This window comes from Protopterus annectens, chromosome 7.part0, assembly GCF_019279795.1.
Source record: "Protopterus annectens isolate FY-2018-M chromosome 7.part0, PAN1.0, whole genome shotgun sequence".
NCBI lineage: Eukaryota > Metazoa > Chordata > Ceratodontiformes > Protopteridae > Protopterus > Protopterus annectens.
This window is the reverse complement of record NC_056739.1, coordinates 449134089-449149168: the sequence shown is the minus strand read 5'-3', so window position 1 is coordinate 449149168 and position 15080 is coordinate 449134089. Positions and strand designations below refer to the sequence as shown.

General features: G+C 37.0%; 1 protein-coding gene across 1 annotated transcript in view; it reads left to right on the top strand.

Annotated features, from left to right (window-relative positions):
* The window catches only part of ACAP1 (ArfGAP with coiled-coil, ankyrin repeat and PH domains 1), a 1330515-nt gene extending 1319321 nt beyond the window's left edge, over positions 1–11194 (top strand). Inside the window, exon 23 of the mRNA XM_044077032.1 lies at positions 10230–11194. Coding sequence (XP_043932967.1) covers positions 10230–10336 — 107 coding nt within the window. The 3' untranslated portion in view covers positions 10337–11194. The remainder of the gene's footprint in view (positions 1–10229) is intronic.
* Positions 11195–15080: the final 3886 nt, after the last annotated feature.

The window sequence follows — 15080 nt, the reverse complement described above, 5'->3', positions numbered from 1 at the left end:
CCATCATCTTTGCAAGACCTAAAGAAGAGAGATTTCCTTTTGTAAAGGCAACAGGAAAAGGAGGAAACTCCAGGCTTCATAGACTAGATTTTTGCAGATAAAGTTTCTAAAGTTTTTCAGTATAAGTACCATATAATGAGATGTATATGTTTGAAGATTATATGTAGTAAGATGGTCTTTAGCAAGCAAGTTAATGGATTATGTCATATTATGTGAGAATTAGGGTCTGTATCATTTGTTAGAATGCACAAATGTCTGAATGCTGAAACATCTAACTGGGAAGTTTGAAGTTTGAAAATAGCGAAGCCATGGAACATCAAATTCTTTCCCAGGGAAATAATTTGGTGGGCCGTTTCCGAGGCTTTGCTATTTCCTCCACTGTGGTGCAATCTCAGAGTTGGTATATTTAAGTAGGGGGCACCCCCCCCACATTGCGGGGCAAGGGGGGGTGAAGCCCCCCACATTAGTAACAGTATGTAGTGTTCATGCGTTTCTACGTTTTGTACCGAACAGTGATTTTTTTCCCTGAGGAAAAAAATCACTGTTTTGAGTGTTCAAAGTTTTTAGATTTCGAACTTCTGGGTTCGATATTTACATAGTCGAATTATGACAGTTCGACTATGTGATATAGATCCTGAGAATTAGATACATCCTATGAATTAAAACACTAAGAATTTCTTCCATTTAGCTGTATAATGTTTATCTGTTAATAAAGAAATGGTTTTAATCACTGAAGCCATTCAGTATAGTTCCAAGTCTGGTAAACCAATCCCTCCTCTGGACCAATCTCTCAAGTGATGAGCTATTAGGTTTATTTGGGAATCATAAGTACTTTAAAATTACTGAATTACATTATTTTATATATGTTTTAGAGGGTAGTAGTGATAATAATTGTACAATATATAGAATGGTAAAATTATCATTTTAATAATAGAGAGCCTCTCATCCATTGTAAAATTAAGCTTATTCCATTTATTTATATGGTTCTTTATAGAGCCTAAGCTTTTATTATAATTACTATATCTTTAATATTTTTAGTTAATGCTTTTCCTAAATATGTTAACTCATCTGAGTGAGCTAAATATTTATTAAACTTCTCATCTAGGCTAGTATTATTAAAGTAAATAGGACATATTTTTTGCTTTATCATTAAAAAATAAACTTGACTTCCTTTGAAAATCTTCCATAATTTTAAAACCAGCAGAGTTAGAAGCACTATTTTCCTTTGTAGCAAGATGAATGTCATCTGCAAACAGTTGGATTTTGGGAGTCACATCAACACTTAAATTAAAACCTTCAATATCTGGGTTAATTCTTATTAAATTAGCCAATGGTTCCATTACCAGAGTAAAAAGTAAGGGAGATAGAGGTCAACCTTGCTTAGTCCCTTTGAGTATTTGTATGTAGTGCAAAGTATAAGTACCTATTTTAATGTAAGCTTGGCATCCTCTATAAAGATGAAAGATAAGTTAAATTCAATTATTATTAGAAATTTTTAATTCTTCCAAGCTAATTAAAGATAATCCCAACTAACAGAATCAAAAGCACGGTTTATGTCCAGACCAATTATGATTACATTTTCTTTTAATTTTTTAAAGAATAAATTAAGGTTAAAACTCTCTTAACATTATCATATGTGTTCCAGTTTAAAATAAAACCTGTTTGGTTTTCATCAACCAGAAGTGGAAGAAATTTCTTTAGTCTGTCAGCATAAATGCACATAAACATTTTATAGTCAACATTTAAAAGAGAGATTGGTCTGTATGAGGAGCACTTAATAGGATCCTTATTTACCTTTAATATGGGAGAAATGAGAGTATATTTCCAAGAAGACAGGTTATTGGCTAGGTCATGAGAGATAGAAAAAAGTTTCTGTAATACACGTAAAGCTTCTTTGGGCATTATTTTGTAAATTTCAGGGATAATTCCATCATTACCAGGAGCTTTATTTTATTTTAATTTATTTATTTGACATTGAATTTCAGAAAATGAGATGGGATTGTCTAAAGTTTCAACTTGTAATTTTGATAATTTGTGTTTGGTATATTTTTTTATTAAATGCTCTTATTACTTCTTTAGAATCTATATACTTGGTTTCTGGTTAATTTTATTAAAATATTCCATAACATTTTTCTTTTTTTAGGAGAATAAATCTCTTTGATATGATTGTTTACTAAGTCTCTTAGGTTTATTAGCTAAATTAATTAAGAACTTGGGGTTGGTAGAGTAATTTATAAATTTAAACTTCTCTAAGTTTATCATTGTCTTGTGAATTAATATTTCTAAATATTTACTATTAGATAGACCTCATTAGACCCATTATAGAATACAACGCCCCATTTGATATGTACCTCTCAAGACATCTGCAACAACTGGAAAGGCTGCAGAAATACCTCACTAAAAGAATCACAGGCCTAAAGCAGATGCCCTATGCTGACCGCCTTAAAAAACTCCAGCTATACTCTGTCGCATATCGTCTACTCAGAGGCGATCTCTGCTTAACATACAAGCCCATGTCAAACCCAGAGCTGTTGGACATGCTACACTTAAAGAAATCCCAATCCCTTAGAACCACACACTCCAGGGATCTAAACCTTGTCATCACAATAAACAAAACATGCTGGAGGGATAGGTTCCTGGCCCAGAGAATCCCGAGACTCTGGAGTAGACTGCCCATACATGTCAAGCAGAACACTTCCTTGGCCCTCTTCAAAAGGAACCTTGACGATTGGATGGGAGAAAGGAAATTCACCCCAGGGATCACGTCAGTCGCCCTGCTAGACAGGGGTCCAGGGAAGTAAATAGTGTGGGAAGAAATAGCCAGGGAATTGTTATGGCTAGGCCTGCATAGACCCTAGGGCCGATAGCCTAGTACCAACCTATGAACTCATTTATTCGTCGTCTTTTCCTTTTTAATTTTTACCTGTTTGATTCTGTAATTTTAAATTATCAAGTTTCATTTGTGTTTCACATAAATCTTTGTCCCATTTTTTTTTCTTATAATACCAATTAATAATTATTCCATATAGATGAGCTTTTAGTACATCCCATATATATATATATATATATATATATATATATCTCAGATGTACCATAAGTACTATTAATATTAATGAAACTTTGAATTTCTGAGGTGAGAAAGTCTTTTAGTTTCATTATGTAGGCTGGAATTATTTTAATTTGTATTAATTATTAACTCAAAGGCTATAGCATTGTGGTCTGAAAGGGGACAGGAAATTACTTTAGTCTTAAACTCTTAATCAGCTCGTTTGAAACAAATACTCTGTCAGTTCTGTAATGTGTGCTATGTCTATGTGAAAAATGTGTAAAAAAGAGTGAACCTGGGTCAGAAAAATCATTAATATCTCTCATGCAGTATGTATCGATAGTCTCTCAACTTTTTAGCTGAAGATAAAAGTCTCCTTTTAGCAGAAGTATTAGTGTCTTTGTCTGTTAAGATAAAATTGAAATCTCCTTCTAGAATAATATTACCTTTAGATAGATGTACAATCTGATTTAAGTGTTATTTCACTGTATTAGACCCAATTCCTGGAATCCAATAGATATTTATAACCGTAAATAATTTCCTTTTAAATTCTAATGTAACAGAGCAAAACATGCCTTTGTCATCTTTGTTAAACATCAATAATTTTAGGAAGGGGTAAAGTATTACTCCATAGTATAGCTACTCCTCTTTTCTTTTGGAAATGATGTTAGTTAGATAATACACAGTAACATCTAGTGTTAAGTTCATCTATTTCTCCCTCTAAAAGATGTGTTTCTTGTAAAAAGACTACATGGGATATATGTCATTTCAAGTATTTAAGTAAACTTCTCCTCTTATAGCCATTATTTAGACCATTAATATTAATAGATATTAATTTCAGAAGAAACATTTTGATTATATAAGAGACTTGTACAAAATTTGACCATTCATTTGTTTTGTATAAAAGAACAAAACAGTCCATCAGAAATTGTGTAGGTGCTACTAGGTAGTAGATTACTTATAGTCCATAGAATAATGGAATTCAACATTGAATGTACAGTAGACACTAAAAAAGAACACGAATAATAAAGATAAATTAGAACCAAAACTTTGTACTCTCCCAACCATTTCTTGGAGTTACAAACTCCCAACCTGAGCAGCATTGCTACTCAAATCAACCACCCAACAAACAACAGCAGTTATTCACATTCTACCACTTAATAAATTATTTATCATATAATAATATCAGAAACAATAGATTCATCATCTATATTTAGCAAATTCCTGGAGTCGAAAATTATTGGTCAGCAATTGTAACAACAACCTTTCTATTATATATTTAAATAACCATTTCAAGAACTCGTGATACTATCAATAAAAAAAAGAAGTATTGATATAATCTGATATGTTTTCAAAGGCAAACTGTTACAACTTAACTAAAGCTAGAAAGCCACTAATGTTCAGTGGGATAGATAAAAGACAAAAACATATCCAGCTCAGGTATCAGTCATAAAAAAAGAAGGCAAGAGTTTCAGTCATTATGAACTTCCTATAGTCTTGTCTCCAGGAAAAGTAATTGAGAAGCAAGAAGTGTCTCAAAAGGAGGAGGAAACATCTATAGTGAATAGTCCTAGTAAATACTACAGATGTGATGGACCATTATGGAAACCAGCCAGGTTTATATGCTATTTAAGATTAATCATGATGCCAAAAACTGAAACACTGCATTTAATAATGTCAATTGAATTTATACAAGGTTTAGACTTCTGGCGTTGAGTAGCACTACTCTTAGTTTCTTATCCCTTGTGATACCTATGGAGATGGGTTTGTCTTTTGAGCCTTGCCTAAAAAAGGCACTATGGGGGTAGCAAGAGCCTTTGCCAATATCTGAAAGCCCAGGAGTGATAGGTGCAAGCCGTCCCTAGCGAAGCATCGTGGCTTGTCGAGCATGTCATCCCAGGCTGACAGGCATTTGATCCCCTTTGAATGACACCAGTACTTAAGCCAATTGTTGAAATTGATCATCTTGTCTTCATATTGTGGCATCATTCTTGGTGAGGGTAAGATGCTACTCAAGGTCAGGGTCATACCGGCCTGGGCTACATGCTCAGAGAGCTCCTCTATGTCTCTTTTCAGTAGTCCAGGGTCATTCACACCAGCATGGACAATGACTGAGTCATATTTGTACTTGCCTTGGAGTGACCTGAGTGCTTGTGTTATGTGGCGGATCCTAGCGCCCGACAGGCAGCTCACTGTGACCTTCTCCTTGTTCAGCCTGGTGAGCAGGACGTCAGTGTGCCTGACGATAGAATCACCTATTACAAGTGTATCAGGTGTGTTTAGCCTTAAGGGCTGTGATTGTTCGGCACACTGGCTTTGTGAGCTATGTGTTGCACGTGTTTTGTTTTGGGGTAGCGGTTGCTTGGGTGTCTGCTTTGGAGGTCTCTGCTGCTTAGGCAGATTTTTATTTAGAGCCTCCGAGTATGTTTTTCTGTGTTTGTGTTTGGTTTGCTGTCGTGGTAGGTCTATGTGAGACTGGAATTGTAGCGAGTGTGGTTTCCTTTTCCTCCTGACTGGTTACGCCAGTACTGAGTTGAGAGCTTGGCCTCCGGTTTGGCTATATGGTTGCATCTCTCACATGTGTTGGAATTTGTTGGGAGGAGGAGAGGGTTGTCTGTGTACATGAGGCAGTTGTAACATTGCCTCAAGATTCCCAGATTCACCAGCTGGACCGGAGTGGAGATTGACAACTGACCTTTGGACATGCTAGAATAGTATTGGGAATTCCTTTATAATTGAAAAAAAAGGGCCAATAGGGAACAAGGTACTCAAGGGGAGTTTGTGAGGGTATAGTGCTTTTAATTTTTTAGTGCTGACTTATATAATTGCTTTAGTGAGCAAGTACCAGGTAACTTAAATGCAATGTGCTACAGGTAACTTAAATGCAAAAATGACAAACAGTAACTTTCATTCAAGTGAAACAAGGAAATAAGTACAGTAAGCAATGCAGATATCACTAGGGATCCACAGAAGCGCTGAAAATCTGCGTTTTAGGTGGAATTAGCGTTTCAGGGAAATAACAAGCAAACAAACAACAAGCATACAAACAAAGCTAGATTCAGCAGGCCTGGATCTAGTCTATGCTACAGCAAACAAGGTGTACCAATTTCAGTAAAAGAAACAGTTCAAATATGCAGGCACTATAAGCCTTTAACCAGAAATTCCCAGCTCAGAAGGGCAGAGTCCAGCCTCTCCTCCCACAAGAGTGCAGACCACGAACCTTCTTAATGTAAAATAACTGGCCTGAAGCCCAAGTGCTTAAACCAGAACTAATACACTTTTAGAATAGCAGACACTGAGCCCTCAATCAGCAGTTCCCAACTTAAAAGGATGTAAGCTACCTGTCCTGCCACCACAGTGCAGGCCACAAACCTTCCTAATGTAAAACAACTGGTCTGAAACCCAAGTGCTTAATCCAAAAGACTTAGAATGATAGCTACAATTTAATCAAGTTACTACCAAGCATTAATAAATACAATTGAATAGTTTAAAGAATGCCTGGATTAGTGCTCAAGTTATACAAACAAAGCTAGATTCAGCAGGCCTGGATCTAGTCTATGCTACAGCAAACAAGGTGTACCAATTTCAGTAAGAAGCAGTTCAAATATGCAGGCACTATAGGCCTTTAACCAGAAATTCCCAGCTCAGAAGGGCAGAGTCCAGCCTCTCCTCCCACAAGAGTGCAGACCACGAACCCTCTTAATGTAAAATAACTGGCCTGAAGCCCAAGTGCTTAAACCAGAATTAATACACTTTTAGAATAACAGACACTGAGCCCTCAATCAGCAGTTCCCAACTTAGAAGGATGTAAGCTACCTATCCTGCCACCACAGTACAGGCCACACACCTTCCTAATGTAAAACAACTGGTCTGAAGCCCAAGTGCTTAATCCAAAAGACTTAGAATGATAGCTACACTTTAATCAAGTTACTACCAAGCAGTAATAAATACAATTGAATACTTTAAAGAATGCCTGGATTAGTGCTCGTTATACAAACAAAGCTAGATTCAGCAGGCCTGGATCTAGTCTATGCTACAGCAAACAAGGTGTACCAGTTTCAGTAAGAAGCAGTTCAAATATGCAGGCAATATAAGCCTTTAACCAGAAATTCCCAGCTCAGAAGGGCAGAGTCCAACCTCTCCTCCCACAAGAGTGCAGACCACGAACCCTCTTAATGTAAAATAACTAGCCTGAAGCCCAAGTGCTTAAACCAGAATTAATACACTTTTAGAATAACAGACACTGAGCCCTCAATCAGCAGTTCCCAACTTAGAAGGATGTAAGCTACCTGTCCTGCCACTATAATGTGTAACTTTTCCTGTACAGAATGTATCTGTGCAGACTGTTTGCGGCCCGTGCATTTCAATCCAGTTGGTACTTGGGACTAATTTTTTTAAACATGGTTCTCCACACATATTCATTATTGAACATTAACTTAATTTGCACTAAATTCTTCTGCATTTGTATATACAAAGACTGCAAAGTACATTTAGTCCAAGCTATGAATTTAGTAACATTAACATCAAACTCTAACCTGCTAATCAAAGAGTCATTAAAATGTTGCAAAAAGTCTTTTTGAAAATTCATACATCTCTTCTGCGATGTCCATATAGTAGGTAGCCATTGTGCCTGTAAATGCACAATTTGTGACATATCCTGGCCTGTCAATTTTAATCTGTTTGCCAGTATCTCTATATCAATCGAGTTTAATGCACCTAAGCCTGTTTCCTATCCCCCTAAAAGAGTATCATATGATGCTCTTCACCTCCTACAGTCAGTAGTATCAGGAGGGAGAGGCTTGCCACTGCAAAATTAATTATCATGGCACTTTGCAATCCTGTAACAACTTTAAGCAACTTAAGCGCAGTCACTAATAAAATAACTTATCTGTATAACAGATGACACATACTCTATATTACAGCTTTTAATGTACAAGGTTTGCTTTCTGATAGAAATACAGATAATAATTCTCCATTTACCTCAGAACTGATGCCCCTACAAAATACCAGAACTAGCACCATTTAGTCTTACAGTCCTTTTATAGTAGTTTTTGTACCATTTGGATCATGTCTATGAAAGCAATCTTTTCCAGTCTGCTTGATGTCATGCAGTCTACTGATAAGCTGATTTTGTTATGTGGCAACCTTTAAGACTTAGGGAGTTATCCTTGTCTCTGGTTATCCTTGCAGCTGTACTAGTCACAGAACAATTATCACACAGTATGGATGCCAGACTTATACAGTACTTAAGTACTCTATTTTTTTCCTACTTTCCTACTTTATTTTCAGCTATATATATGTTTTAACAAACAGAAATGTGCATGCACTGTTGTAAGTGTTTAAATGTATATATTCTAACAGAAACCAAGTAGCAGGAAATCACCCATAGCTAATTAGGAAAGCTTCTTCCTCTTTTGCCAAATGAGACTTAGAGCCCACAAAAAAGTCATACCTATAGACTTTTAGTACCTGTCAGAATTATTCACATTAGACATAGCGTGCATATCTATCAAATTCCATTTCTGCAGTTTCAGCTTGTTTACCTCTAGAACCCCTCTCACCTCAGCAATATCAATAAAGCATTTTCTGATAGGTGTTATGCATCACAGGCCGTCAAAGAGAATAACAGTACTGCTGGGATCTGTACTTCATTTTAGAAAAGCTAATACTGCTTCCTTTTGAACCAGCAGCTTCTACCCACCTAAACTTCCCTGTCTTGGAAGGCTGCCTTCCTGGTTGGCAGTGAGTTCAACCTGGAGGGACCTGGAACTTCAGGCCCTTATGCGTAAAGAGCTTTTCCTGGTTTTGTGGAAGGACAGAGTCACTTTACAAACTAACCGCTCCTTCATGCCTAAGGTAGTGACTTAGGTGACCCTTAACCAAGCTATATAACTGTCTGTTTTCTTTCCTAAACCCTAAAACATGGGGGAGAGAATCTTGGATCCCTCAATGTACAGATTTAACATACCAGGATAGAACAAAGGAATGCAGGAGGACTGATGAGCTCTTTGTCCTTTGAAGAAAACAAAAGGTACTATCTATTTCTATGAGACTATTTCCATAAGGATTTTCCATTGTATTTTCTGTCATGTACCATGGGAATAACTTTATCAGGGGTAGTATGGCCTTAATACAGAGGAGTATCAACCTAAATTTCCTAGAAACTGCTACCTGCTCATTTGTTCACACCTTTTACAGGCACTACAGACTAAAACTCATATCCATGGCAAGGACTGATTTCACATCAGCAACCCTAAAAGGCATGTTGCCCTCATTTTTTATAGGTGTGACATTTTCTCTAGGGGATGGGCCCACATACTCGGGGGTTCTTCCCTGAAGGTGTGACTGTACCATTGAGTTTACGTGAAGGACATAGTATAGTTGTGTTATTAACTTCCTGTAATTGTTTGTTTGAATGCCGTCACTGCTATCCTATTTTACTTCCTTTAGCTCTTCTTTACAAACATGTACCTTGCACATCTTGTCACTCCGATAGCTTTGCCATCTTTTCCTTTTTGTTCAGAAAGCACAGGATGGTTCTTAGTATCTCTCATTTTCTCTGCAGGATATATCCCTTTCAGGCAGTCTCTCTCTAACCTGCTGCTAGGTATGCTGTCCATTTGGGGTGGCAAGAAAGAAGAGAAGAAGGTTGATTGCACATCCACCTTTTAGCAGGATGTGGAATACATGAAGTGAAAGTGACAGAAAGTCAGCTTATGGGCAAGGGGCTTCGCTCTGAAACTCTGGCCAGATATCTGACTTAACCTGTGACAGAGATCCCTGAAGTTATGACTGCAGTAGTTACTACAGTCTAATATCTGTAGTTATGATAAATTGATAACACAACTGTACTTTCTGAAATGTGTTATTTTCACAAATTTACTGTTTTTAAGTCATACAGTAGGTAAACTATTAAGTAATACAAATGAATAAAAGTTTTGAGTTTACAGTCCCCCCAGATGTTTGAGGATCTTGTTAGGGCGTGAAACAATGTCTTCCATACTTAGTACATAATCGGTCATATTGACATGTGATGTCATTTTGATGCGAATCCACTATGAAGTTTTGTATTCATAGTCTAAGTTACTGGTCTATAGTTTTATTTGAAAACAAGACACACAACTTTTTCAAATTGCTGATTTAATTCTTGTGATAATTTAACTTGCACTGTTTTATTTCTTAGGTGATGAAACCTATCAGGACATCTTTAGAGATTTCTCCTTGATGGCATCTGACAATCCAGAAAAGTTGGATCGACGGAGCTACACCCTGAAGTTAACTACAATGTAGAACATGGAGTATAACTCTGTAAGGGGTGATCAGTAGAGTTCTTGGAATCTTCCTGTGGTCAAGCCACTGTGGCTTAAAATCTTTGAAAACTCTTTGAGTTCATGAGCGTGGGTACTATTTAACATTTAAGGACCTATCTAAGACATTGGAGATCTTTTATTAAATGATTTCAAATGTATAGAAGATGAACTATTTATGTGTGAGAAAAACATCTGGAACAAATGGAATTCTCATTCTTGCAGGATAGCCAAGCATCAAATCTTGTATGCAATGTTTTTTGACACTGCCATAGGAGTTTTATAATGTTCCAATCTACCTTTGGTAAAGAAAAACTTTGGTGACCAGGTCATATTTCCAGGCCACAAGTTCAGAGTATTGGATATGAAACTTCAAAAACTGTGATCCCTGAAATTATTAAAGTAGAATGTGGAAGAACAAGCATCTGTGTCATTCAGGCAGTACAGCCTGTGACTGGGAGGATATAAACTAGCAGATCTTTTCAGTCAAGTCCTAAATCTGTCAGTCACTCTTTTGTAATGCATATTTTTGAAAGTAATGTTCTACTAATATAAACTTTCAATGTAACACACAAAAGATTGACCATATATGACCTTGAACACTCAAAGGTTTATCTTTTTGCTCGGGTCACAGTTTTCTGTGTTAGCTGCAGTGTTCTAAATAAAGACTGTTACATTGGTGCCATGAAAAGGTAATTAACTCGTGGACTGCCATCAGCTATTATATGGTTCAGCACCTTTATTTTAAAGCTGGTTAAAAAAATTATTGTATTTGTCTGTCACAGCTTTTCAAAACTGGAAGATATTTGTGAAAGCAATAAAAATTGCAGTATGACAGAAATTGAATAAAATCTGCTTCTGACAATTATTTTGCATCTGACTAGATTCTAACCATAGCCATTTCAACTTAACTGTTGCACTAATGCAAAATCATAAAACCATCAGAAGATTTTTATTTAAGAATTTTTGCATACAGTGTACACATGATTTTGCTGATATGTGAAACGTACTATGTAATGTATGTCCATGGTGGGCATGTCTTGGTAATATTTTGTAGTTTTGTGCTACTCATTCAGCCTCTGTCAGGTTTTATCTTTGTTGTTTGCCTGTCACAGTGACAATGAGTTAGATCTTCTACAAAGCAGGGTTAGGTTAATAATAGTAAATTGAATGTCTTAGTCACATTACAAATCAGTATCATCTGTTTTTCAGAACAGGGTGGCACAATGCAGTGTCCCAGGATGTCTGACCCTCAGCTTTTGCCAGAGCTCCACCTCTCAGTAGTGGCACATCCACTACCACCATGGACAAAGGAAACTCTGCGTCAGAAGCTAAAAGGGACATTCCCAGCGTTTCTTTGTTTACATTCTGCAATGTTTATCTTGAGCAGTGTGTAATTGTGGGCATGCTCGAGACTTGTCCGTGTAAGGTAGGGGGAGGGTTACCTACAGGAAGTTTCAGCATTTTAATCACAGTCCTCCTTTTTTTCCTGATCCACTCACAACACCTTTTAGGTTGAGCCATTCATTATTTTTGCTTGTGGCTTGTTTTCAAAGAAAGATATCTTCTAAATGTTTTTAATGAATTGCCTTCTGCTGACTTCTAGTTTCTGTGGAAAGGATTAGTAGAGAGAGTTATTCAGTCTTTTTTGAGATGTTAATTAGCTTAGCCACTGGCTTTTGTCTGTGCCAAACAATAGTACTTCATGAATTTCGTTACATGCTGATATTTCTGTTGAAAGCATGTGAGATTCAACTCACAAACATTAGTACATGGAGTTCTCTAGTCCTTGCATTTCATGTTATTTGGTGCCTACTTTGGAATCCACATAGAATGCATTTTGTAGTACAGGCATTGCTTCTTGCCAAATTACTGGATTTGTTTAATGTCAGATTCTTTGATTCTATGGATTTTGACTATCTGTGCAGTTTTTCTCATTCCAAATGAGAATGAAAGTATGTTATAATGTATCTGGTAGTACCATTCTCCAAAGAAGTATTAAGTTTTTTTTTCCTGTACTTTGACTTAACCTATTATTTTGTCATGCTGAGTTCTGCATTTCCAAGTATAGCTGCAGCCTGTTGTTTCATAAGTTTAGTTATTAGTCCTACAGGCTGTGATCCAAATTTCTGTACTGGCAGATGTTATACAGCCAAATGACAGACAGCACTGCCACTTTATTTGACCTGTATTGTATAACTCTCTTTCTTATCAGCACAGCAAAATAATGAAAGCTAAATGTAATACTTTTGGTGACTGCTTCGAAGAAGGCAACCAAGTTTAACAGGCATGCTCTCCCTTTGACAAAACCAAACTGTGTGGGAACAAGCATTTGGAGGTTGCCATTGTCCTTGTTTATAAGTTCCATGATGATGTGTTCCATGGCCTTGAAGATCAAGCTAAAAAATAGAATTATTTTAACTTAATTTACCATATGGTTTTGGAAACACGGTGGATACTTATGCTCATATCTGTGTCTGCTATGCTATTTCTGTCTTTCTAACTATACTTTTAGAGCCCTATTGCCTATTTCAGTTCATGTACATGGAAATTTTCTATGTACATTACGGACACCGACACTGGGTCTGCAGAGCTGCCTGTCTGCTTGCTGGATCACTCTAGCTCCCTCATTTTCATGAAAATTACCTGCTAATGAGGTGATTTGCATACCACAGATACTTCTGGGTTGGCTCGTGCATGCATGTCGCCCAGCTCTGTTTACTGAATCCCACACCTGCTTACTTTCATGTAAGCAGTGTACCATGATGCATACATGGAAAAAAGTCAGTGTAGGCTTCATTAAATTCCCCCCCCAAGTGTTCTCATTATAGACCACTGTGACAACTTTACCAAACTAGGCTAATGGACAGTTATGTCACTAAGAACCTGAATGTGTACAACTGTAGAGCATATGTGCAGAAATCCTTATCAGGAAGTTACAGTTAAGCACTCATTTCCTGGACCTTAGTTTACCCTCAAATAAGACTGGACTAGTCTAACTTTACTCAAAGTACAAATGCATACATGCATGTACAAGCAAAATAGTCGGCTAAATCCATCCCAGCAAGTAACAAACTGACCAGCCATGATGTATTCAGTTAAACAAGCATAACTGAAATAAAAATAAATCAAAAATGGTGGATGATCCCATCCAAGAGTAAGTAACCACACACACACACACACACACACACACACACACACACACACACACACACACACACACACACACACATCAGAGTTACAATAGATAAGTTTTGAAATAAACAAACTGTTACAATGCATTACAACTTAGTAAAAAAATACAGCAGAAGTATACAAAATACTTAATTTATACCCATTTATTCCTCACCATGCACCCACAGAACAGGATCCGAAACCACTGACTTATTACAGCCTTACAATCTCTCAAAAATAAAAAGTTGCACTTACCTGTAATACCCAGCACCTATCTGGTGTATTTATAGGTCACACAGTCTGCTGGTCGCAGTCTTCTACAAAGTGGACAATTTCAAAATAATTCCTTCAAAAAATTAGCCATGTAGCCAATATCCATGTAACAAGGCATGGCTCAATGGGAATATTTTACTTTTACAAGAGAAAAGATTGCAAGAAACTCTCCACCAGCTTTTCACTCTGTGTTTCTGAGCTGAGCCAAAAATTCTGCAGGAATTTCAAAACATGTCATACCTCCTACAGAGCCCCACCCACCAACAATGGCTTCTGTGCCACTGTTGATACATTGAAATTACAGTCCCTTAATTGTGAAATATTGATAATATGTGAATCTGTCAGACCTGAGGAATGAATCTCATGCATGTGAATGAGGACTTTTTCTCCTCTTTGTATTGTCTCATTGAGATGAATGGCAAAGTTTTTACCTGCCTTAACACCTACTGTGGTATTGTCTTTACCAGAGAAGTTTAGTTTCAACAGAAGGTTCAAGTGATTAATGAACTCCCACACTTGGCTAAGAATAATGAGACCACGTTTATAGCAAATCTCTTAAAAACTCAAGTACTATGACTTTCTTTACCACATGGTGTAACATTTTATGGAACTCATTATAGTAATTATACAATGTTAGTCAAAATGCAGGTAATGACATAATTCATAAAAATTCTGAACTTTCTGTGAAGACTGAGATGAAAGCTGACAAAAGTTTAAAGTCCTGTATAAATGCAATGGTGACACAGACTGAGTGACCACTTCAGAATTCTTTGCAAATGAAATGATCATATTTTACTAGGATCTATGCTGGTGACTCTATGGTTACTGTCCCTCACAGTACATGGCAAGTGATACAAAAAATCATTCTTCTATAGTAACTGAGGCATTCTGAACTCAATTGTGTGACTACTATAGATGTGACCTAGTCTAAAAAGTCTTTCAGCTTTCCGCGGTTAGGGGTCGCCACAGCAGATCACTGGTCCACTAATGACTGGCAATGGATTTTTATGGTGTTGCGTTACCAGCCCAGCACCCAACCTTCAAAGAAGACATGCCCACGCAACTACCTGCATGTCTTTAAAGTTCACTCAGCTGTGGGGTGGACATGCAGACTCCACACAGAGGGCACTCCAGCCAAGAATCGAACCAAAGAACCTCTTGCTGTGAGGTGACAATGCTAACCACTGCACCACCATGGCCTGTAGCTGTGACCTAGTAGTTGAGTAAAATCATGCATACAAAGTAATTGGTCAGTACTGCTCTGCATTCCAGCATCACCT